This window comes from Nomascus leucogenys, chromosome 4, assembly GCF_006542625.1.
Source record: "Nomascus leucogenys isolate Asia chromosome 4, Asia_NLE_v1, whole genome shotgun sequence".
NCBI lineage: Eukaryota > Metazoa > Chordata > Mammalia > Primates > Hylobatidae > Nomascus > Nomascus leucogenys.
The window spans coordinates 22,243,984-22,266,322 of NC_044384.1; the positions used below are offsets into that span (position 1 = coordinate 22,243,984).

Below are 22,339 nucleotides of genomic sequence, written 5' to 3' on the forward strand. Positions count from 1 at the left end.
TCCAACTTGCTTCTATATTCATTGGTAAACCCTAAGCAGTGTTTGCCTTGTTTAGATTTTCTTAACACAAAATAATTGAGATACGAATTGGATGCCTTAACTTCTGTAGGCAACAGGCTTGGACCTTTGCTCCCCTGGAATTTGGTAATTATTGTAGTAGAGCAAAATTTAAAAGTTTAAAGTGAAACCCTATTTTACAATACAGGTTGAGGCCAGGCATGGTGGTGCACGCCTGTAATCCCAGCACTTTGGGAGGCCAAGGTGAGCAGCTCACCTGAGGTCAGAAGTTCGAGACCAGCCTGGCCAACATGGCAAAACCCCATCTCTACTAAAAATATGAAAATTAGCTGGGCATAGTGGTGGGCACCTGTAATCCCAGCTACTTGGGAAGATGAGGCAGGAGAATAGCTTGAACCCAGTAGGTAGAGGTTGCAGTGAGCCAAGATTGCACTACTGCACTCCAGCCTGGGTGACAGAGTGAGACTCTGTCTCTAAAATAAAATAAAATAAAATAAAATAAAATACAGGTTGAGCTACAAGCAATCACCTGGTGGGGCTTGAGGGGATCTCCCATTGGGACACTTGAGCAGTGGGATGCTGGGGATCATTCATCCTTGCATATTTACTAAGTGCAATCTATGTGCTAGGCATTGTGGTGGGGCTAAAGGGAATATGCAGGAGAACAAAGCTCAGGGTCCCTGCTTGCTATGATCTAGTCGAGAAGACCAAGCGTGTCACAAACAGTCACAGTACAAAGAGGCATGGTTCCTGTCCAGGTGGGCATAGGTTTGTTACTTATGAATGTGAAATACCCCCACACTTATCTTCTGTCTGTTGCCAAAATTAGCCCTATACTATTGGACATCCTTGATGTCTGTGTATCACCATAGCAGTGGCATCTTCCAAGAATAAATGACCTAAAATACATGGCATGAGGTAGAATGCAAACAAAACAAAACAAACAAACAAAAACACCAACCCCCCTGCCCCCAATTCCTCATGCTTGCCTTTTCTGTGCCCATGCTTCTTGCCATGTAACTTTGTAGAGCCTTTCCACCCTGTCTCTGGGCTCAGGCAGGTGATTTGCTTTCACCAATGGAACCAATTTACTTTCACCTCTTGCTTTCCAGGGGTGGAATACTTGGATTCATGAGTTGGTGTAGCTTATCCACTTAGAAAAGTCCACCTGTCTCTGCTGTGAATTTTCCACCCTTTACCCTCCAGTCCAATCACCTATTTACTCCACACCCTGCCCTTTTAATGGACTTTCCAGAATCTGCCTATGCAAGCCTTAATCTAAGGCTCTGGACGGAGAACTGGTTAGGGAGGAGTGGGGCTAGCGATATGGACTCCTTCTGGTCCCAGCTGCTTCCTTTAGGAACAGGGCAGAAAAGGAGGCTAAAGAAGTGTATAGCCTTTGGTGCCAGCCATGTCTAGGCTATGGTGCCGTAGAAAGAGAACAGGGTGGCCTCTGACTCCCCCACTGGGAGTCTAAGGCCCTTCAGGGAGGCCTCAGAGCTGCTTCCTGCCCAGCTCAACCCTGCCTGTCTCTGCCTCAGTGTCAGAGGAAACTTGGTTTGGTTATGCAAGGCACAAAAATGACAGTCACACAGGTCAATTGCTTACCTAGTTATCATGCAGCACAGCAAGGCATTCAACTCAAGGCAACAGAAAATAAAAATCTGGAATGCTTTCATTTAACACTAAATTCTGTTCATAAATGGTTAGTCTTCATAATTTGTTACTCATGTAATATGAATGTCAAAACATAACTGTAAAAAAGATGAAATATCACAAGGCAATATATAAATTCCACATAAGATGTATAGCAAATAAATGATCTTAGTTTCAGTTTCCAATTAAAGTTGAGATAGTAATAAACTCTGTTCTCACTCAATTCCATATGGATATTGTAAAGGTAAGTGAGGATATATCCTTTCAAATCTTAAATATACAGTAAAGTCAAAGAGGGACAAGGGCTAGTTAATATATTTTCACTCCTAACTACTTAGTTCAGTACAGTGTAGGCAGCAATGGATTCATCAAAGGAAAAGAATAAAATATAAAATAAAAATAAAATAAAAACATAAAAATATTAACCTCTGGTTTTTTTCTTCACAGGTAACTTTACGTTATTCACAACCTAAGCAGTTGCAGTATCTCAAGTAATGGCTATTTAAATGCAAGTTTAGTTTACTGATAATTAAAATGACTTAAAATAGGAAAGCAGTCCCTCTGATTTGCTGATATGATTGCTGGCACAATTGCCCTGAGGTGGGTAAAATTTTCCACTTTGTATGAAGCAGAACAACCTTTGCTATTAACGAAGACATCACAAGCCCTGTTTCTCTATATTAAGCTTATGTCTCATTTCAGATTAACATAGAAATCCATTTTAAATTATGTAAGCCAATATTTCCATCAATGACCAAAGCATTTATAGAAAAGAATACCCCTTTTTCAGGTTGGGTGCAGTGGCTCACGCCTGTAATCCCAACATTTTAGGAGGCCAAAGCAGGTGGATCACTTGAGGTCAGGAGTTTGAGACCAGCCTGGCCAGCACGGTGAAATCACATCTCTACTAAAAATACACAAATTAGCCAGGCATAGTGACAGGTGCCTGTAATCCCAGCTACTCAGGAGGCTGAGGCAGGATAATCAATTGAACCCTGGAGACGGACGTTGCAGTTAGCCGAGATTGCGCCACTGCACTCTAGCCTGGATGACAAAGTGAGGCTCCAGCTCAAAAAAATAAAATAAGAAAAGAATATCCCCTTTTAAGCGAAGAAGTTGGAAAAGAATGATAGATGTAAGTGAACATACCCAACCTATTCTCTCGTTGAGAATAGGGGCTTCTGTAAAGATAGACAGGAGGCCATCAAATGACTTACTCAAAAAAGAATACCTGGTGTGGGTTCAGCCATGGATCAGCAGTCATGGGGAACTCAAATATGTGCTATCTCCCCTCCAGAGCCATGTGGAAGAAAGGGAGACAGAAAAGACCTAGAGAGCAATGTAAGACCAAAGCCAAAAAGGCTGTTCTGTCATTTGCAATGATTGCAAATCGAGTTCAGAAAGAAAGAGAAAGGAATGGGCCAAAGTTAGCTGGGAAGATTTCAGAGGCGGATTGGAGGTGGCTAGGAATGATAGGACCTGGAGAGGGACTGATGAGATAAGGAATTCCAGGCAGAAGGAACGGAATGTGCAAAGACATGGACAGGACAGTGAGGACAATGTCTGAGCAGGAAAACGGGGAGAACTGACTGACTGGGGAGGGTTACTTTGGGGGAACTAGAGCCAACTGGCAAAATGGGTCCTTAGTCTAGTGTCTAGTGATGATCATTTCACATCTCTTGCTCCATTGGCGATAATCTGAAGATTTGGATAAGACTCAACCCTACTTTGAGATTCCCTTAAAATTAATACGCAGTTATAATATCGTAATTTGGGAGGAAAATGACATTGATGAGAACTTGACACTGTGAAATGCTTCTCCTAAATGACGTTCTGGGGCTGATGATTCCTGTTCAGATGCCATCTACAATAATATGGGGGAAATACAATGGCTAGAAACAGTGTCATATAAAAGAAAAGTATTTATTAACTTATTCACAGATATTTATTGGCTGCTTCCTGCATGCTGTATCCAACCTCCTCTTCTGGATCTTAATCTAATGGGCTGACACTGACAAGTCAGCAGGCGATACCTATCTATGTTCTAAATGCAAAGGGAGGGATGGTCCAAGGAGATCCCAATTTAGGACAGAGAAAACTTCACAAAAGCAGGGACATCTATATATATAGGAAAAATGGGGTCCTGAGAAGGCAGGAGAGGATTTGGTCTTCAACAGGAAGTCTACCTCTTCCTCTTCAGAAGAATGAAAGAAAGGATGAGAAGGGTTAGTCATTGAAAGTGAATACAGAATTCACTCTTGTCCCTTGAACATGAACTGAAATGAACTCTGGTATACATTAGGAGGCAATTGCATCCAAGGATTTTTCCCCTACATCTTTTAGGTTTGGGGATCTATGGCACTAATTCAGAAAAGCATAAAATTATCTTACTCCACACATTTTTCAGTATTTAGAGTCAAAACAGATAATAGAAAAGGTCTTGTTTATGTGGCAGTTCTGTCAAAATATCTTTTCAAAAGCATATTGAGTTCACTACAAAGGAAATGCATTTAGTACAAGTCCTTGTAGAGTGTAATGCCTCATTTTAGTAAGATGCAGTGATGCATATAAAGTAGGCCAAAAAGGTTACACTTACTGTCACCAAATCCATGTTTTACTGGAAAAGGTTTTGACAGTGGAACCCAACAACTCCTGAGAAAGGCATGTCCACAGATTCAAAGTCTACACAGCTGGAAGAAACTTCTTTAGTCAAAGCTTACAAAATATATTTAACACCCACTTTTATATCTGATTCAGATATGTTCCTGCTTATTTTTAGAACAAAATTTTGGGCATTTAGACACACAGAAACACATTTTTTTCAACATCAAATTTGAATGCTCTACCAGGTTTGTTTTTTTTTGGGCTGGATTTTCCCTCCTTTTACACAAGAGCTACCTGGAACTTGAAGATAAATTGTCACGGGGAAAAAAAATTCTCATTTATCATACTCTTGACTTTTAAGGGAGACATACTTGTCTGTTCCAATGCTCCACCTCCCTGAGAACCACCTTAGCAATAAATTAGGTCTGAACTCAAGTTACTTGAAATAAAGCGAAAGTTTTACATTTTAATTAGCTTTGAGAAGTCAAGGGCCATTTTACTCGAAACCCAAAGAGATGTGAGTTGTGCTCAATCATTGACCAAAAAGACCAGCCTATCTCTTTTCTCTGGAATAAAAACAGAAATAAAGCAGAGCAACTGATTGAAAAAGGCCAGAGGTCAGTGCCTACTGTCAGTTCTCACCCTGGCCAGTGCCATATGACTCCACTGTGTGGCCTGGAGGAAGTCACTCAACATCTCTGGCCCTTTGTAGGGGGTCAGGGATAGAAGCAGTGACAAGGTTTTTCTTAAAAAGAGCCTCATCACTAGGCTCTCAACAAATCAAATCCAGTTTCTAGATTTATCGAAGGTGGTGATGCTCCACAGTTGGCTCTCCCTGTGACATTACTACTGCTATAATGTGAGAATATTGTTTAATATAATGAAATTCATGCTTTCAAAAATCAGGAGCATGCAACTGGGGAAACAAAAGCATCCCTTTGTGTATACCTGGAGGGTGGGGCGTGGGGGCAGGCAGACAGTAACACTTGAAAGGAAATCCTAAATCTAAAATATCCCATTGAGGGTGGCAATCACGCCTGCAGAAGGCAGCAACATGGAGAAAAATAGTTCAATCTCCCGCCCCCCAGCGGTGGTAATGCTCTTCCTCTTCAGAAGGAAAGAGTCTTTCAGCATCTTTTGTCTTCTCACACAGATGCCGCCTCCTCTTCCCTTTATTATCGCTGATCTCGCACAGAGAACTGAAAAGCCACAGGGCTCCAGAGGAAAATATGAGGCTCTGCACTGGGGCACTGAGACCTACAGAGCTGGAGGTACTATTAAGGCTCTTGCCTGGATTTAACCGCAGTAGAGGGTCCATCTCCAACTCGCTCAGACATCGTTCCTCCATGGCGCTGTTCGTGGTGCTGAAGCCTGCGCCAGGGCGTGGAGGCAGCAACCCACCCATAGGCGCTCGGCTACCAAGGGGCTCCAGGCAGAGGTCCATGTGAAGCAAGTGTGGAAATAGCTGCCACCCACAGAGCTACAGCCAGCTCCACAGTCTGGCTCGAAGTCTAGCTCACTGGCTCACTTCTTTGCAATTGCACAACGGCTGGTTCACTTTTTCTCTTTCCAGGGGATTTCACAAAGCCCAACTCGAGTTTGCTGATTTGGCATATCTCTTTCTCGATGTCCTCCCTGTAGATGCTAATTCTCTCCCATCCTCTCTCCTTTGTACAATATTTTATCTTTGCAGAACACCTTACAGTTGGCACAGCCCTCACTGGCACAATCAACGGAGCCATTTTTCTTCCACACATAATCATTCGTTTTCCCTCCCACGGCCATTTTTTGCTTTCTTTGCTTCTCCTCCCCCAGGCACAGTCCAACTAAGCAGGAGACTATTACCTCAATGTGCAGGATGGGCAAATCACCTCACCTATGACAGCAGAACTGTTGATTTCTCCTTGGCAATGAATTAGAAGAGGCAGAGGTTACAGTTTCAAAGGACCAGGAAAAAGCCCTTTAAGCTACTTCTAGGAAGATAATGCTTGCATGGGTAGTGATCTGGAGGGTGGGGAATGGGGACAAAGATATTAGGAACAAAGTGAAGGAAGGGGCTTGGACCTTGTGGGAGGTGCAGGGCTTAGTGCAGTTAGAAGACTCCTGGCAGGTGGCACTCTAGTTCACCTGCTGGCGGTGGAAGCCCTGACTGTGCTCCCCGACTCCACTTGAAACCTTTCTTCCACCAAACAGCCCCCCAGCCATGTTTGGAGGTCTGTCTTCCCCTTGATCCAAGCACTTATCCAAACTATATTTCTGCTAAAAGCACCGTTTGCACAATTCTGTCTACTGTAATGCACAGTAATGAAGGGAACATAAATAGAAAATAGAGGGGCAGTGGGGGGATTTTCTGTATGTTTGTGATTGATGGTGCTCAGATCAAAACTGTTTAATCATCCAAACATGATTCAGCAGTTGGGAAATGTAAACAAGTTGTGCAATTGCTTGCTTTAGTCAAAACTCTGGAAAGGGCCCAGAGGGCTGGCCCAAGCCCCTGGGAGGGCAGTGCCAGCAGGATGCACCCCCAACCTTCCTACCAGGGCAGAGCTGCTATGCCTACAGACTGACTGGCGTGACCTTTGGCTTTTGCAGCACACAAGCAGTTGGGCCGGGGTTAATGGCACTTTGCAGGGAGCTCCAATTGAGTAAACAAAAAATGCCTTGCCCTGTTCTAATGGAGCACATTATTCTGAGGCCTAAGCCTTCATCCAGGCTCCTGCAGCTGCTCTGCAGGTCAGTGCTACCAATAAAGCAATTAGCCAATGAGAAAACTCTTCTTCCCCGAGGGGGACTCCAGGGTATTGCTGCAGTTACTGTGCTTTGCTTTGGTTTTTTAAACAAGTGATCCAAGTTGATCTGAGCCTCTTACATCAGACTCTAGGATGAATACAGTGAAATTGTGTTTGCTGAGGGTGATATTTTAAGGGACTGATCCCTTGTTCAACACAGCCTGGAGAGCTCACTGCTTCCTGTTCAATTAACCTGAACCATAGCTGAACTCTGCCCTTTGAACTCGCTCAGCAGATAAATACATTAGCTCACCTACGAAATCATTAATATTTTTCAATCACATAAAACAAACATGAATGTAAAAAAACAACGCAAGAGATAGCCAATTAGGAATAGGTCATATACCATGTTGAAAAAAATCACAAATGGATGCTATTTAGAGAGGAAAAAAGGATCAGGGAAGAAATGAAATGGATTATGCCTATGGTTCTGGAGGCAAATGAGACTTTCATTTTCATATCTACAAGCAAGAGGGATACTGAGCAATATCTGGCAATTCCTATTCCATCTACTCTGCTCCACAACAAAAGTTCTACCCACTGCTTCCCACATTCATCAGAACACAGAAACTCCAAATCCTCTCTCTTTTCTAGTGACTTCAGTGTTTATGCTCATATACAGAGTCCAAAATACTGCATTTCTGGGGGCAATCCTTTTTCTGATTTGCTACAAATGAACCAAAATAATTGCGGCAACATCACTACTTTTAAGTGTACCAACCTTAATGAAGCAAACTGGTGGTTTAATTGAAATAATTTTACAGTAGAAAATGATGTTCCTGAGACATTTTCACTCTAGGCATATAAGCAGATTTTCTTTTCTCAAAAAAAAAAAAAAAAGATGCCGAATGCATCTATTTTGTCTTTATCCCTGCATGTCATTTAAGAAGAATGAGAAAAACATCCCCAACTGGGTCATTACACATTTCAGTTTGATTTAATTTCACTTCCCACAATTCGGCCTCCTGACCCCCTCTCTTCCCACCCCCCTTCTCATTTTTGTTTGGTTTGGAGCATGGGCTTAATGCCCAGCTATCCTAGATGAGAACACTTAAAGGAATATCACAAGCACGAAGGGTAAATCTATTGAACGAGGGTCTTTAACTATGTGGTTTCCTTAAAGGGAAAGGTTGGATCAATAGGATCAATATGAAAGGTTTCCCTGGCCCTGCATAAAAGGGTAAGGGCTTCTCTTTTCACTGGTTTAGCTTTACTCTCTGACAAATGCAAATCAATGGATCTGTGTTTACAACAGATTCACTAACAGACTCAACTTGGGCAAAGCCCAGAACTTCACCCTGGGGGGTGGGGACTCCAAGCTTGCTCCAGGAGGACACGGTAGGGCAGAGCTTCATGCTCAAGGGCATTGGGGTGGAGTGGGAAGCAAGCTGACAATGGCTGCCAATCACCCTTAAAAGGAAAGGCTTGCTACCCACCCAGATCCTGCTGGAACTCAAGGAGCTGCTGCTGCCTGTGGCCTCTCCAAATAGGGCAGAAAAATGAGCCGTCAAACAGGTTCCTTCAAGGATGTCAATGCAACGTAAGTAATAAAGCCTGCATTCTAGAATTTGGCGAGCCAGTCAACCTAGTTTCCTATCCTTAACCATCTCTGAGGCTGATTTCACAGAAAAAACTGTAAACGAAATATCTACAATTGGAGCAGCACAAGTATTTGTGCTCTAGGAATGCCTCTTCTGCCCTTTCTTAAGTGGTAACTGGCTCTTCTTAGTAATGACAAAGCAAACCACTGAGGGTTCTTTTCCCCTTAATTTTACCTTTCCCTTTAAAAATGTGATGCTTTCCAGAGATGACATGACTTCAAGTCAATACCAGTTACAGAGAAATTATTTTTCTTCCTGCTGGAGAAAGTATATGTATATTTGATTACAAGAGCCAAAGTCCAATGCTGATTAAATTACACTGGAGGTGTGCTTCCAACCCAAACAAAGTCTGCTTTCTACAGAAGAGTAATGGGTCCTCAAATGGTGAAAGAGGCGCCGAGGTGGAATGCAGAGCCTCGCTGCCCTCTGGGACAATTTGTGTGGGACAGTTTTTCATAATAAACGTCCACAGCTTCTAGGAATCCTACTCCCGAAGTGAGGCTATCTCTATCTGCACAGCCCACAGTCTGCCTCCAAGTCTTGCCCATCTGCACCATGTCAGGCATTAGATGGGCTGGGTCACCCAATCCACATCCCTACCTCTTCCCCACCTGCCCCTAGAAAAACTTATGCACATTTATCAGCCATTGCCTTGAATGAGACTGGGAAATCAAAAAGCCTTTGCACCAAAGGCACTGAGGTTGGTTAGGGAAAAAGCCTGGGTGATAAGAGGGGGTGACAAGGCCCCACAGGGTGAGTTAGCCTGATGGAGCTCTATATCTGACAGCATAAATAAATCACCCCAGAGGGCTTCCTCATTAGGGACTCTCCCCTCTAGGAAGAGTTGTCTCCCTGGAGGAAGCAACTTTTCCCAAGTCAGGAAAAACAAAGGTCCCTAAAAGGGTCAGAAGTCAGCACAGCCCAGGGAGTCTAGATGAAGTTTAAGGCCTAGGGTGCCTCCATCTTCACCCTCCTCCCCAGGGCCCTTTATACAGGCAATTATTTCTATTTATTCCCTCCTAATTTCCCTTCCTTTGACAAGAACCCAGAAACTAAATCTCTCTGCTTCTCCCTTGAGGTCTTCCTTGCTCCAGGGATCCCCCTCCATGATACCACTTTTCATGAAGACAGTTTCTGCCAAACCCAGCCACTAGCCGTGGAGTGTGGAGCCCAGGACTTTCTTCCTGAGAGTTTTTCGGTCCTGTTCCTCTGGTCTCTTCTTTGAAGAGAGGAAATGTCTAAAGGACAGCAAACCTGGTGGGGAGGCTCTCTCTCACATCAGGGGGTGACTGTAAAATGAAGCCTCGGTTTGAAGACAGCAGGAGAGGCTGGCTCTCCTTCCCTCAGGGATGAAGTCTGGCACTTGGGATGGTAAAACTGGCCTAGGGTGCTGTTATCTCAGGGCAGACCTGGCTCAAAAGGAGAGTGAAACAGCTGCTGGTGCCTTGTGGGGACAGAGAATCTGGGGTAATCAGTTTATCCTTTGCCCAGCCCTCACCATTCACCAGGAATCCTGCCCAATCTTGGAATTCTAAGATGGGAGTAGGAGAGAGTCTATGATTCTATCCTCTAAAGACCCACTCGCCCCTACCAGAGCCTAGGAGTCTTTCAAGTGGGGGCTGTGGGGAGGGAGCCAGTTGTCTGCCAGACCAAAGGGAAACCACCTACTCTCCTCCTTAGTTACGTATCTGATTACCCAGCTATCTCACTGTAGTTTAAAAGGGTCCGGCAGGGCACTTTCTGACTAGGAACCAAGGTGGTTACTTAAGGAAGAACACTAGTGGGAAGATGAGGAAGAAACACCAGCCTACCCTCTGCCTCAACTCAAAGCAGAACAATGCACGACTTGCTTTCCCATCTCTCTTTTCCTTCCTCTTATTAATTACTGTTCTTGGAGAAGGCTGGAAAACACTGCTTTCCCTCCCGATTGAGACCCGCTGTTGGAAAAGCTCAGCCTTCTTCAACAGGAGGGATTAATAATTTCAAAAAGAAAAAAGTACCAGAAGAATTAGTTCTCATCCTACTCCCACTTCGGTCCCTGCTCTTTTATTTTTTTTCCATAAAATTCACCTTAGTGCTCCTTCTGGAAAAACAAGCCACCATTTGGCCAGGGGAGTGGTTGGCAGGGTGTGGTGGTGTCCCCCACAAGCGGGAAGGAAGAGCTTTAAAGTTCTTTCTTTTCCAGTCAATGCAGGTGTTCCACATGACACCTCCTTACCTGCGATGGGCCAGTGACCCGGGCCTCGGCACAGGACGTCCAGGAGGTGGGAAGCGGTGGGGCAGGGGTTCCCCAGTTTGCTTCTCTAACTTCTTGTCCCAGCCAAGGTAGGGCACAAGATTCTCCCTGTTAGACCCGACCAGTCCAGCGCAGAGCCTGCTACTCAGAGGGATGAAGCTCAGGCTTTTGTTACTAGGGCCACGTTTAATTGTCAAACGAATGCACCTGCGTAAAAAGTGTGCGCGAGCCTTTTTAGCACGAGAACCGATGAGGATGGGAGGGGATCTGCGGCTGATTAAGCTCTGCCGTTAGCAGGCAGCTTTAGCCACGTTATTTTCAAACTTGGGCTTAGTCACAAGGGCCCAGTGGCAACGGCCAGGCACAGGATAGTTAGGAAGACTCGGGCACCGTTCCGCGCATTGGCTTCGCGGACCCAGCCGCCCAGGCGGATCGACGGAAGAGCAAGTAGCGGTGTGTGCACACAGGGGCGGGTGGTGCAGAGGTGGGGGGGTGTAGAGGTGGGGGGGTGTAGAGGTGGGGGGTGTAGAGGTGGGGGCGGGTGTGCAGAGGGCAGGGAGCCCCGCGAGAGGAGGAGAAAACCTCGGGGAAGTAGAGGCGGGCTGTGGCCTGGCGGGGGAGGAGCTGCGGTCAGGCGGGAGAACCCGTGCAGAGCTGGCGAAGCGGCACCGCTGGAAAGCCGCGGGGCCGTGGCGCTGGCGAGGGCTCTGCTGGGAAGAGCGCGCCGTCGGGCTTACTGGAAACGCGCCGGATCAAGTTCCAGATCAATGAAATCTGGGTCCACACGTTTACGTTATTGTTGCCAGCATTAATGCTCTTTTAATCTTCTAAACATTATCAGCATCGATCTCCCTCCATATACACATTTGTTTGAGAAAGTGACATAACCACACAGTGGAAAGCCTGGAATAAAAATAAATGCCCAGCCTCTCGCATCGAGGGCGCCTGGCTGCCTGGGCTGCTTCTCGTGCTCGGGTTCATTCTCCTCCCTCGGGTCCTGCCTCCTCTGCCCGCTCCCGCCCACCCTGATGCGTGTTGGGAAGGTGTTCTCCCGGCACCCGGGACTTGACGAAGCAGAGACTGCAGCGAACTTTTCAATTATTCATCCAAGCAGCTAGCAGGCAAACATATCGTCTGTTCCGTACTGGCACGGGTTGCGTTCAGCCTCTCCAGCTCGGATCCCTAACTAAACCGCCAGGAGAGGTGGGCTGAGTCGGGAGCCCTAGCAGCGAGAGACGAGGTGGGAGGTTGGGCGGTGGGCGCGAGATTCTGCGAAGGGGGTCCGCTTTCCTTAGCTTGGGAGGTGCCCAGCGGACCGTGTCACCCAAGGACGTCCCCGGCGCAGCGGGAGACAAGCACGCACGCGGTGCCCCTAGCAGGAGGCACTGCGCACTGCCCGTGCCGTGTCCCGCCGCTGCGGGCGTCAGGTGGCCCAGGCGACATCATGGTGGGTTGGCTAAGGGCCGTCGGCCGCCTGAACAGAATTGGCTTCAGACTGGCCGCTGGGAGCTTGCTGCCAGGAGAGGGCGGTGCGTCGGACTACGGCGGGGACTGGAGACCAGCTCCGGGCAGGCCGCTGGGGGATCCGGGCTCACTGGAGGCGGAAACCTCTGCAGGAAATGTAGTCGGGCGCTCTGCTCGATTTTCGGGCGTCAGAAGAAACCATGCCTGCCACCGAGGCCTTGCTCTTCCTCAGTGGGACGCCCGTTCAAGTTCTAGCCTGGGTTCTCTCACTCCCTTCTTGTTTGTGCTTGGTTTAGAGGTCTCTGGGGCCTAACGCCCGAGAGTGTGTGCTCGAACCCGCGGAAATTTGTCTTGGCCGCCTCTTGTCAGGTTGCTGAAAACCGCCCTGCAAGGGCTGGTCTTGGGGAACCTCTGCGAAGGCCCGACCGGGCGAGGTTGCAACCACTTAGCCGCCCTTTCCGAACGAATCCGTGCATTTGGAGTCAATTTCTCTGAAATTTAATGTTGGGGCAATCTGAATTTCTCCGCAGTTTTCTCCCTTTTCCTTTCAAGTGCCACCCTTGGCTGTGACTACACCGGCAGGCTGGGGAGGAAGGCCCTGCCTCCGTTGTGACCTCGCCTAAGGGTGAGCTTTGCCGGCGCTGGCCAAATCAGACCTCTTCACTCTGAGCCCCCTAAACCCCGGCCTGCTTGGCCGTTTGGCAGGACCCGGGGCGGGGCCAAAATGAGAGAGAAAGGGAACCTATAACCTATGAGAGAGAAAGAGAAGAGGCAGGTTTGGCGGGAGGGGGGCAGGGACGGTGTCTTCCAGGCACGGGTCTGGGAGTCCGGCCGAGCCGCCTGTGGAGCCGCTGGGCTTGTTAAAACCCCCGGGGCCCAACGGCGAGGGCCCTCTGCGGCGTCCCGGCGGGGATTCCGATCGATACTCCGGGCGGAGAAAGCCTCCGCTTTTCTTCTCCATTTGCTCCTGTCCCCTAGCGCTCCGAGCACATAATACCTACTTACCAGTCCCAGCTTCTGCGTCAGTGTCTGAAGAGACTGATCTACTGACCCCAAACTGAAAAGCCTCCTATGTAATAATAACCACTCAACACACTTGTAGTTGCTGATAAAATGGCCAGATAAAAAGGCTAAAGCTCTTGTCCCTTTTCAACCCAGGGTAATAAAACAGACACACATTTGAATGCTCGAGCAAAGCGGGGTCCTCAGCAGGCCTTTTCCACTCGCTGGAGGAGGCATTCTGTCTCCCACGAAGGCGGCTTCAGCGATCCTCTGCGGAAAATCTAGCGGAGTGGGCAGTGCTCTCCCGGGCCTGCCCCTGGAGACTTGCACCATGGGCGCGGGTGGGGCTGAGGACCCCCGGGATGCCACGCTTTCTCATCTCAGCAATGCTTGGGATCATTTTAAAAGCTGAAACTCGCTAATAGGCGAAGCATTATTTTCTTCATCACTTTCAGACCTATATGGGCAGAAGGCACGTGTTTTTTAAAAGCTGTGTTCTTTGCGCAACCGGCATGAGGGGGCGGCAGCGCTCTGAGATGAGCAGGAGTAGAATAGCTGTCATCCTGCCTTTAACTGTACCCCTAAGACCAGCTGCCAAGTTCCTTCTGGTTCCCGGTGCCCAAGAAGCCAGGGGGTATTAAAACCCACCGGCGAGGGACTGGGATATTCGGGGGGATCTATGACAAAATGTTAAAAACTATCAGTAAGCCTCCAGTTTATTTCCCGCCGCTATTATTATTACTATCTACTGGCTGCTTTATCTTGCCCCGAACCAACAGCAAATCAGAGAAAACTGTAGGAGAGGATGAAAAATAAACTAAAGGAGAAAGATTACATAAATTTCTAAATCCACTCACAGTATCCAGAGTCCGCCGATTTGGGGGAGGCTTTTTGCAGGGAAACCTGGTTTTCTTTACCTTCTTAGATCAACACTGCGGGGCGATTACCGACTGGGAATAGGAATCCACCAGCAGACGGCAAAGGAAAATGCTGTCAAAGCGGAAACGCCCCCTCCCCAAGCCCGGGTGAACCTACTGCCTGTCACATTCCCCAGCCCTGTCGGGCGTCGGTCGAGTGCACCCCACAAGCTGGGCTCAGCGGTGCGAGGAAAGCCCGGGGGATCGGGGGTGGAAACCTGAGCTCGCAGCTCCGGAAGCGAGCTGTGCAAGGCTGGCTCGGAACGGCGCGCATCCCAAGATCCGCTCTATGCAAATCATCGCCACCACGAATTGTTCCCCTAGACCGCCCGCCGATCCTGAAAGATACCCCCCTCCACCAGGTCCATGCGAAGCCGCCCACCCTGGCTTGCAATAGGGTATAGTGTGTCCTTCCCAGTAGGGGGCCTGGACATTTTGCCCCTCTGGGCCCGTGGCTGGCTCCTAGGGGCAGCGCAGTCGCCACGCACACCGCGCGGGGTCCGTGCGCACAAAAGCGCGCAACTGCGTGCCAGTCGCAGTAACTACTGCATCTTTCCCTCTAGCTCACGCACCCGCCGCCCACACAGGAGGTTTCTGTGCTCCTAGAACAATAGAGGGCTGTACCTCGCAGCTTGGCCGCTAGAGGAGGCACAAAGAACCGAGCCGGCTCCAGAACAATGTAACCCGCGCCTCTACCCGTCCCCTCCCGCGGGCCGCCAATCCTCCCCGCGGTCGCCAGGCGCGCACCATCAGCGCCCGCTTAATGCAAAGGCGGAGCCTGCAGCCCGCGGCAGGGATGCATTAACTAACCTGAATTTTTAATTTCTTAGCACCTCTTCCTGCGAGTGCTCAGGGTCTCCCGGAGCCCCTGCAAATCTTGGCAAATCCCAGCAAACGCTGGGACCGGGGCAAGGGCGGCCGGTGAGCAAGGCAAAGCGCTTTCCACCTCAGTCTCTTCTCCCACGTCCTCCCAAAGCGGTGAATGTGACCTTCTCAACCTTACACCCTGCCCTCGCTGTAGGTAGTGACATTGGAGCTGGCCTGAGCCCCTCAAGCCCGGTCAGAAAGTCCCTGCGCCAACGCCAAGGCCAGAGATGGGCTCCAGGAGCGCTGCTGTATCCTGGCCGCCGGTTCCCCGCGCGGGCAAGGCTGTGCCTTCGGCCAATAACCAAATAAGTTTGCTTATATGGTGGGTGGGAGAGTAGAGAGCTCTTTTCCCTCTGCAGAGCAAAGCCTCTCAACTGCCTCTGCACAGGGAGACTACCCAGCCCGGAAAATTGAAATGTGTTGTCTAAAAAAGACTTGAAGTGCATGGGGTTTTGAATAAGGGCAGGTCCTGGTTTCTGTGAGTCTTGGAAAGACAGGGCTCCTAGAGGAAAACGCACACCCCCATCCCGCCTCCCAGTACCTGGGAAGATCGGAAAGAGGGCAAAGGTTGGCACATTGAGAGGAGGGCAAATGAAATGGGGGGAGTCGGTCAATGAAAGCTCAGGGACAAGGAGAGAGTAAGAAAAAAAGGGAGAAGGGAAAGTAGGGGAAGAGCAGAAGAGAAAGAGAAAATGGAAGAAAAAATAAAAACGAGAAGAAAGGGGAAGTGTATAGGAAAGAGAAGGAAAGAATCAAGAGAAGTGACTCGGCGCGCAGACTTGGGCCACAAGCACCGGACCCGGAGCCCTCTTCCCAGCAGCCTGGCCCCTGGCTAGCCCCGGCCTTACCTGCCAGGCGTAAGGCGGACATGCGCTGGAACTCGGGCTCCTGAAGCCACTTCCACATCCTGCGGAAGGTCTCCCTGCCAGATTTGAGTTTACTCCACGGTTTTGGATTCCGGAGCAGGTCGGAGAGAGTCCCCTGAGACCTGCACAGCACCCTCTGTGCGAAGATCGCCTGGGGGATACTGTAGCGCTTCAGCTCCGCGGTGATGCGCTGGGCCACCTCTTTGGTGTTGATTTCTTCCAGCTGGCCCGACGTGGCCACCTGCGAGCCCGATGAGGACGAGGGGGGCCGCTCGCGACTGGGTGCCAGCACCGGCCCGTGAGACTGAGTGTGGCCCGGGTGGTGCAGGCCGTTCAGGTGCGACATCATGGCCGCAGGCGGGGTGCCCAGGCCGCGGGACAGGTGTTGCTCACCGCGGGTCAGCATGGCAGTGTGGTGCGCGTCGAAGTTGGGGCTGAGCATTTTGTCGTGGCCCGGCGGACCGTAGTTGGGCAGACTCTGCTGCGCGTTGTGGAGGCCGCCTAGCCCGTTGCCCAGCGGCGTGGCGGCCAGCGGGGACAGGCTCTGGCTCATGCCGGGCATCTCCTTGTAGGGGCTGTAGAGGTTGTTCATGGCCGGGAGCCCGCGCTCGTCGCGCATGAGGGTGAAGCTGCCGCTGACGTTGCCCGACAGGCGCTGGTGGTGGTGGTGGTGGTGGTGGTGCGGATGGTGGTGCGGGTGCGGGTGGTGGAACTTGTCAGACACGGTGGAGATGGGTGGCAGCGGCTGGAGCGGCGTCAGCGTGGTGTAGGTGTTGCTCATGCCCATGCCAGGCGGAGACGAGTCGCAGGACATGCTCATGGCGTGGTGCAGCGGGATGGAGAGCTCGGGCCGGTAGTCGCCGCCGTCCAGGATCGAGGCCATGCTGGTGACCATGGCCGAGCGCGACGCCGCCGCTGCCGCCGCTGCCGCCGTACCCAGCTCCTGGTGCGCGGTTGGAGGCGGCGGAGGGCCCCGCAGCGAGCCAGAGGCGCCGCGGCCCGCGTGGTGGGGGCTGGGGCTGGCCAGCAGCTCCTGCTCATGGCCCGGGCCCCCGCCGCCGCCCCCGCCGCCCCCGCCGCCTCCCCCGCCACTGCCGCCGCCGGCCGGCCCGTGCAAAGTGCCCAGACTTTCCATTGTCAGCTCCGGGTTCATGGCGCAGCCTTCTAGGTCTTTGGTGAGGCATCGATAGGCGGTGTAGGCAGCCTTCATTCAGTCCATCGGGGCCCGGGGGCGGCAGGGGCGGCGGGGGCGGACGGCGGGCGGGCAAGGCGCGCGTGGCGGGGCTCGGCCGCGGGAGTGGGGGCGGGCGCGGGAGTGCGGGAGTGAGTGGAGAGGAGCGCGCGTGCGGGTGTGCGCCCCGGGCTGCGGGCGGGCTCGCCCGGGGTGGGGGCGGGGTGGGGGCGGACGGGGCGTGCGTGCGGGAGAGGGGAGGGGACGGGGAGGGAGGGAGGGATCACCGGGCCCCGCCGCTCGGGCCGGCTCGCAGCCTTGCCATGTCCGAGCCCGCTCCGGCGCCGACGTCTTCTGTTTGGGTGAGCGGGAGCTGTCCAGAAGGGCTCTGCCGCTCGCCGGGGCAGCCAACCTACCCTCCCGGACCTGGGGCGGGGCCACGCCCGACGGGCGCCACGCGCAGCCACTCCGAGGCCGCAGCTGCCCCAGGAGGCGGGCCTTCCACAGGAAGCTACCAGTGGCTGTGGAGGGGGCGGGGCCGCGCTTTTCAGGTTTGGCTGACGGCTCGGTGCCTTTTTTACCTCCTTTGCTACTGGAATCAAACGTCAAGGAGAGGGAGGGAGGGAGGGAGGGGAAGGGGGGGTCGCTGGGGAGAGGGAGGCTGGAGTGCGAGCGAGCGAGAGAGATTCGGAGAAAGATGCCGTGCTGTGTCCCCCCTGAGCAGCTGCGATCTGGGGGAAGGGGCAGTGCTTCAATCGCCTTCGCCTCACCCCGAAGCTTTCCTGGAGGCGAGTAAGCCGGGAGCAAAAGACTCCGCTATGTGCCAGTGTAGACAAACACTCGTCACTAACAAGCCACTTCCCGAGAGTCCCTAGCAGGGAGCCAATAGTTTAGTCTTTTAAAATGCAGGCGCTAATGTATTCTAATGCATGGTAAATTCCCGAGGCCGGGGCGTGCATAATCTACGCGGCCAGAGCAACTGTAGCGCCCTCGCTGCCAGCGAGCTGCTGCCGGCCGGCGGCCCACGAGCGGCGCGGGCAGCCGTAATGCATGCAAAGTTAACACAATAACATCATTTAATTACCCGGTGAGCCCATAAATCTCAGTTATGAGGCTTCCGAAGAGCCCTGCTAGATTGCAAAACAAAACTAGAATTTCGGGAGCTGCCGTTTCAAGGTGATCAAGTGCTTTCTGCATCAGCGACTTGGAAAGAAGTGGGGAGAGTGTAGAACCGGTGGGGTGGAGGTGAGGAGGGTCGCTGGTGTCTCTAGTGAGCAAACTTCTCCTGGGGGCAGAGAGTAAGCAAACCAGCTGAGAGGGCAACCGCGGACCTTTCTCCTAACACGCGACACACACACGCGCGCACACACACACACACTCCCGCTTCTCTCGAATCCCGGGAGAGGAACGGCGGTGGGCAGAAGACAAGGAGTCCTGGCTGACATCTGCATATTCAAACCTTGTTTCTGAAATGACCAGCGCCCCGGCCAGCCCGAGAACGCTCGCAAGCCAAGGCTTTAAAAAGTGCACCTACATCTTCCTAGAATTTCCGTTGTTTGGCAACCCCAGGTCTGGAGGTGGGAGTGGAACTGGGGGACAGAGGAGTTGGAGATTTCTGCAGCCCGAGTGGGGGTGGAGGGGTAGTTGAAGACAGAGAGGCCAACCCCCGGCATAAAGCCTTAAAAGTAACAGATTCTTCCGAAGCAGGTTGCGCTCTGTTTGCCTCCGAAGATTCAAGCTAGCTGAGGTTGCGCAGATGTTGCCTTTGTTTAAAGAGACAGTAATTAAGGACAGGGTGGCCATAAGTTTGAGAAGCGTGACCTATTTTCTTTTGATCAGCTGTCAAAAGAAGAGCAGGAGGTCTCCTTAAGACAGCGCCCTTCAACCACTTCCAGCTGTTAGAGAAAACTTGATAAGAAAACAAGGGCACAGCTCGGAATACTGTATGTCCCTTCTTGGTGCCAGAGAAAGGTTTGATTCATTTGGAAAACAGTTCTTAGTCTCAGTGACCTTTTCTGCTGCCCTCCTCTCTCTTCTAGCTTCAGAGCAACACCCCCACCCCCACCCTGTCACATGAATGTACAGTGACGTTATTCATAGATCAACTTTATTGAGCTCTGGCCAATACGCTGCCAATTATTCTTTCAAATAGCGTCTTCTCTGTGTTATCAAAGCCTGCGTAAGAAAGCAGCAGATCCTCTGGTTTGCCAGACATACTTTTCTGGTTGCTCACATCTCTAGTGTCACAACAAGAGCCAGGTAAAATAACTCAGGTTTTGGTTTCTCTGTTTTTCCTCTCCTCCTCACCCCCTCCTACTGTCTCTCTTCGCACTCCCTATCTTATATATGGCAGCTGGACACTTGGGATGATGTGAATCAGTTAATGTTTGAAATATAATACTGAGTTGAACAAAAGTTCACGAGAGTGCAACCTGCTCTTGGTCCATGAGTGTACAGGGACTGAAATACAGCAGGAGAGAAGCAGAACTGGGAAGTAGTGGGTCTGATATGCCCCAGTGCTAAGGTAGCCTCTGCTGCTATGCTGGCTTCAGGCTCAAGGAGTGGCCAGTTACCCTAGGCTGATGCTTCCTCCATACAGAACCCTAGGTATATAAATTGCCATTTAAATAAATTTTCAAAATGTTAAACTCATTTGCCAGGACACCGAGATAAACCTGCTTTTGGGAATTATATTTCAGTGTGCCTGGGAGCAGAAAGGTGAGTTGCATTTTCTCGCTGCCTCGCTTCCTTCCTTCCTCCCTCCCTCCTCCCTCCTCCCTCACTCCCACCATCCCTCCGCCTTCCCTCGATCAATATTGGCGATCTCAGGGAAATCATGAAATCGTATTGGCTTCTTTGTGTATAATTTCATTGGGCTGGAATTAAAGCAGATTTTTCACGTTGTTTTTCTAATGGTGGTTTGAGGTTTTATGTTTCAACCCAAAATCCATTTAAAAGGAAAATGGGTGTGCTTGTTTAGTGAGCACCCTAATTTTTACTGAATTAGGTTTGGATGCCCTTTTCTCTTTCTAAAAAAGAACAATATTTATTTTCTACTTCAAGACAATTTTTGGAGTATCAATACAAATACGATTTTCAAGTATTTTTTGAAATATTTTTGATGTTTCTTTCTCTATAGTTAAGAAAATATAAGGGAAAGTTGCTTTCTAAGTGCCCCTTGTTTAGCATCCATACTTTAACCTTCAGAAGTTCTGCAACTTGGAAATTTTTCTTTTAATTTGAAGTTACTCTCCTCTTCTTCCCGCTCCCCACCAGCATTTGATTTACAAACACACTGTACAGAAATGTGTATGATAAGTGCTAGTTCATAGCTATTAGAATCTGGACAAACAGTTGTACCAAGCATTATATCAGGACCTAGATATTCACTTAGCATGCCATATTCACAGGTCCAATTTTCTTGAAGATCAGAAACTTAAATGGGTCAAAAGAAGCATGAAAATAAAATGCAGCTTCGCCAACAAGGCTATTATAGACTGTCGCACTGTAAAAGAAAAACATTCTGAACTTGAGTTAGCAATTGCAGGAAAATAACAATATTTACTATCGGAGTTTTTCATATGTGTTTTCCACATTAAAATTGTTTTTAGGTATACAGAGACACACAAAGAGAGGTGAACATTCAATTAAAAGAGAGACTTTATAAATTATTCACGGAAAAAGATAAACAGACCACAAGTAAACCCAATCTGCATAAGGGGCCCAATATCTTTGTTTGTACTATACAACAGTAACCACGACCGAAATCTAGGGTAGAGGAGGGCTGCTAATTTTTACCCCAATGCTCGAAATCTTGTCAGGTTTTGTGTCAGGGTAGAACACATTTATGCTACAACTAGGTTTATCAGAGCAATACACACACACAAAAACATAACGGTGGGCTGATTTGGACTATTTTATTTTTGTCCTTCCCCAAACCATCTGGCGTGTGAGTGTAGGGGTATTGATCAGGGATCTGTGAGCTGCAGACCCCATGCCAATCCATAGCGTTTCTGGCAATCAGCGTCGCCCATGAATTGCAGCTGTCTGTGCAGCTCCTCAACAGAAATCTTCACACACACAAAAAAAGCCCCCCCCCCCGCCTTATCAAACACATCATCCGTTCGAGGGTAAGTCAATATCATTTCTTTGTCATTCTGAGGGTGAAGATTATGCGGGAGAAAGTTTTTGTTGTCTGTTGTAGCTGCTGCTTCACCTGCTCTTTTTTTTTTTTTTTTTTTTTTTTTTTTTTTTTTTTTTTTTTTTTTTTTTTTTTTTTTAAAAGCAAGGAGAGCAATTTTCTAGCCATTGAATGGTAATGGTTTTCCAGAAAGGCCTCAAGCGTTTGTAAGAATGGGACAACAAATGCTGTTTCAATATTGTAGGGGAATTTGAAGAGGACAAGGAAACTGTTAGGTCGCTATACACAATTAATAGTAGTGATAACACAAGGTTCCTTTTCACGACAGAGAGTTTTCTCCCCTTTCCTCGGATCCCCTGGTGATGAAGACACGGCAAGTCTCTGTGATTACACGTGCAGACGGACAGTGGGTGCTTGTGGCGGAAAAGGGGCCCTCGGAATTGTGGCTCTATTTGAGATCTTCATTAGCTTCAATTTTCTTCTGTTTGAAAGCTCGGGCTGGCTGAGCCCAGGGAGAATAAAACTAAAACCGAAGCCGGGCCCCACTAACTCTCTTTGGCTTCTCAGCTCAGAAATTCACTGTCACAATTCACCGCCACTTTTCAGATTTGCAGTTGGATCTTGGAAAGTTTTTTGTTTGTTTGTTTTTCTGGGTGGTGAGGCCAAACGCGTCCTTTTTTGTCTCCTTCTTCTCCGTTAATCTTGTTAAAATTCAAAACGCCAGGTTAGCAGAGCTGGCAGGGGACTGCCCTTAACTTTTTGGTTGACAAAAGATACTTTGCGTGGGGGCAGGGAGAGATACAGGGTTGTTAGTCTTGTTCTCACCCTTGTCCGGCCTCTTAGGGAAAGGAAAAAGAAGCTACAGGAGCCCTGGGTGCTGGGGGAAGGTTCTCTCAGAGCCCCAAGCCCAACACCTGGATTAGAAGGTGGGGAGTAGGGCTGCGAGAAGCAAACTACAATTTCCTCCGCAGTCCAGACGCCGAGAGTGGGCAGGCTTGAGAGAGGGG

At 49.6% G+C, this 22,339-nt stretch overlaps 1 protein-coding gene across 1 annotated transcript in view; it reads right to left on the minus strand.

Annotated features, from left to right (window-relative positions):
• The window catches only part of ONECUT2 (one cut homeobox 2), a 56,056-nt gene extending 38,475 nt beyond the window's left edge, over positions 1–17,581 (minus strand). The window contains exon 1 of the mRNA XM_030810095.1: positions 16,003–17,581. Coding sequence (XP_030665955.1) covers positions 16,003–17,230 — 1,228 coding nt within the window. The 5' untranslated portion in view covers positions 17,231–17,581. The remainder of the gene's footprint in view (positions 1–16,002) is intronic.
• Positions 17,582–22,339: the final 4,758 nt, after the last annotated feature.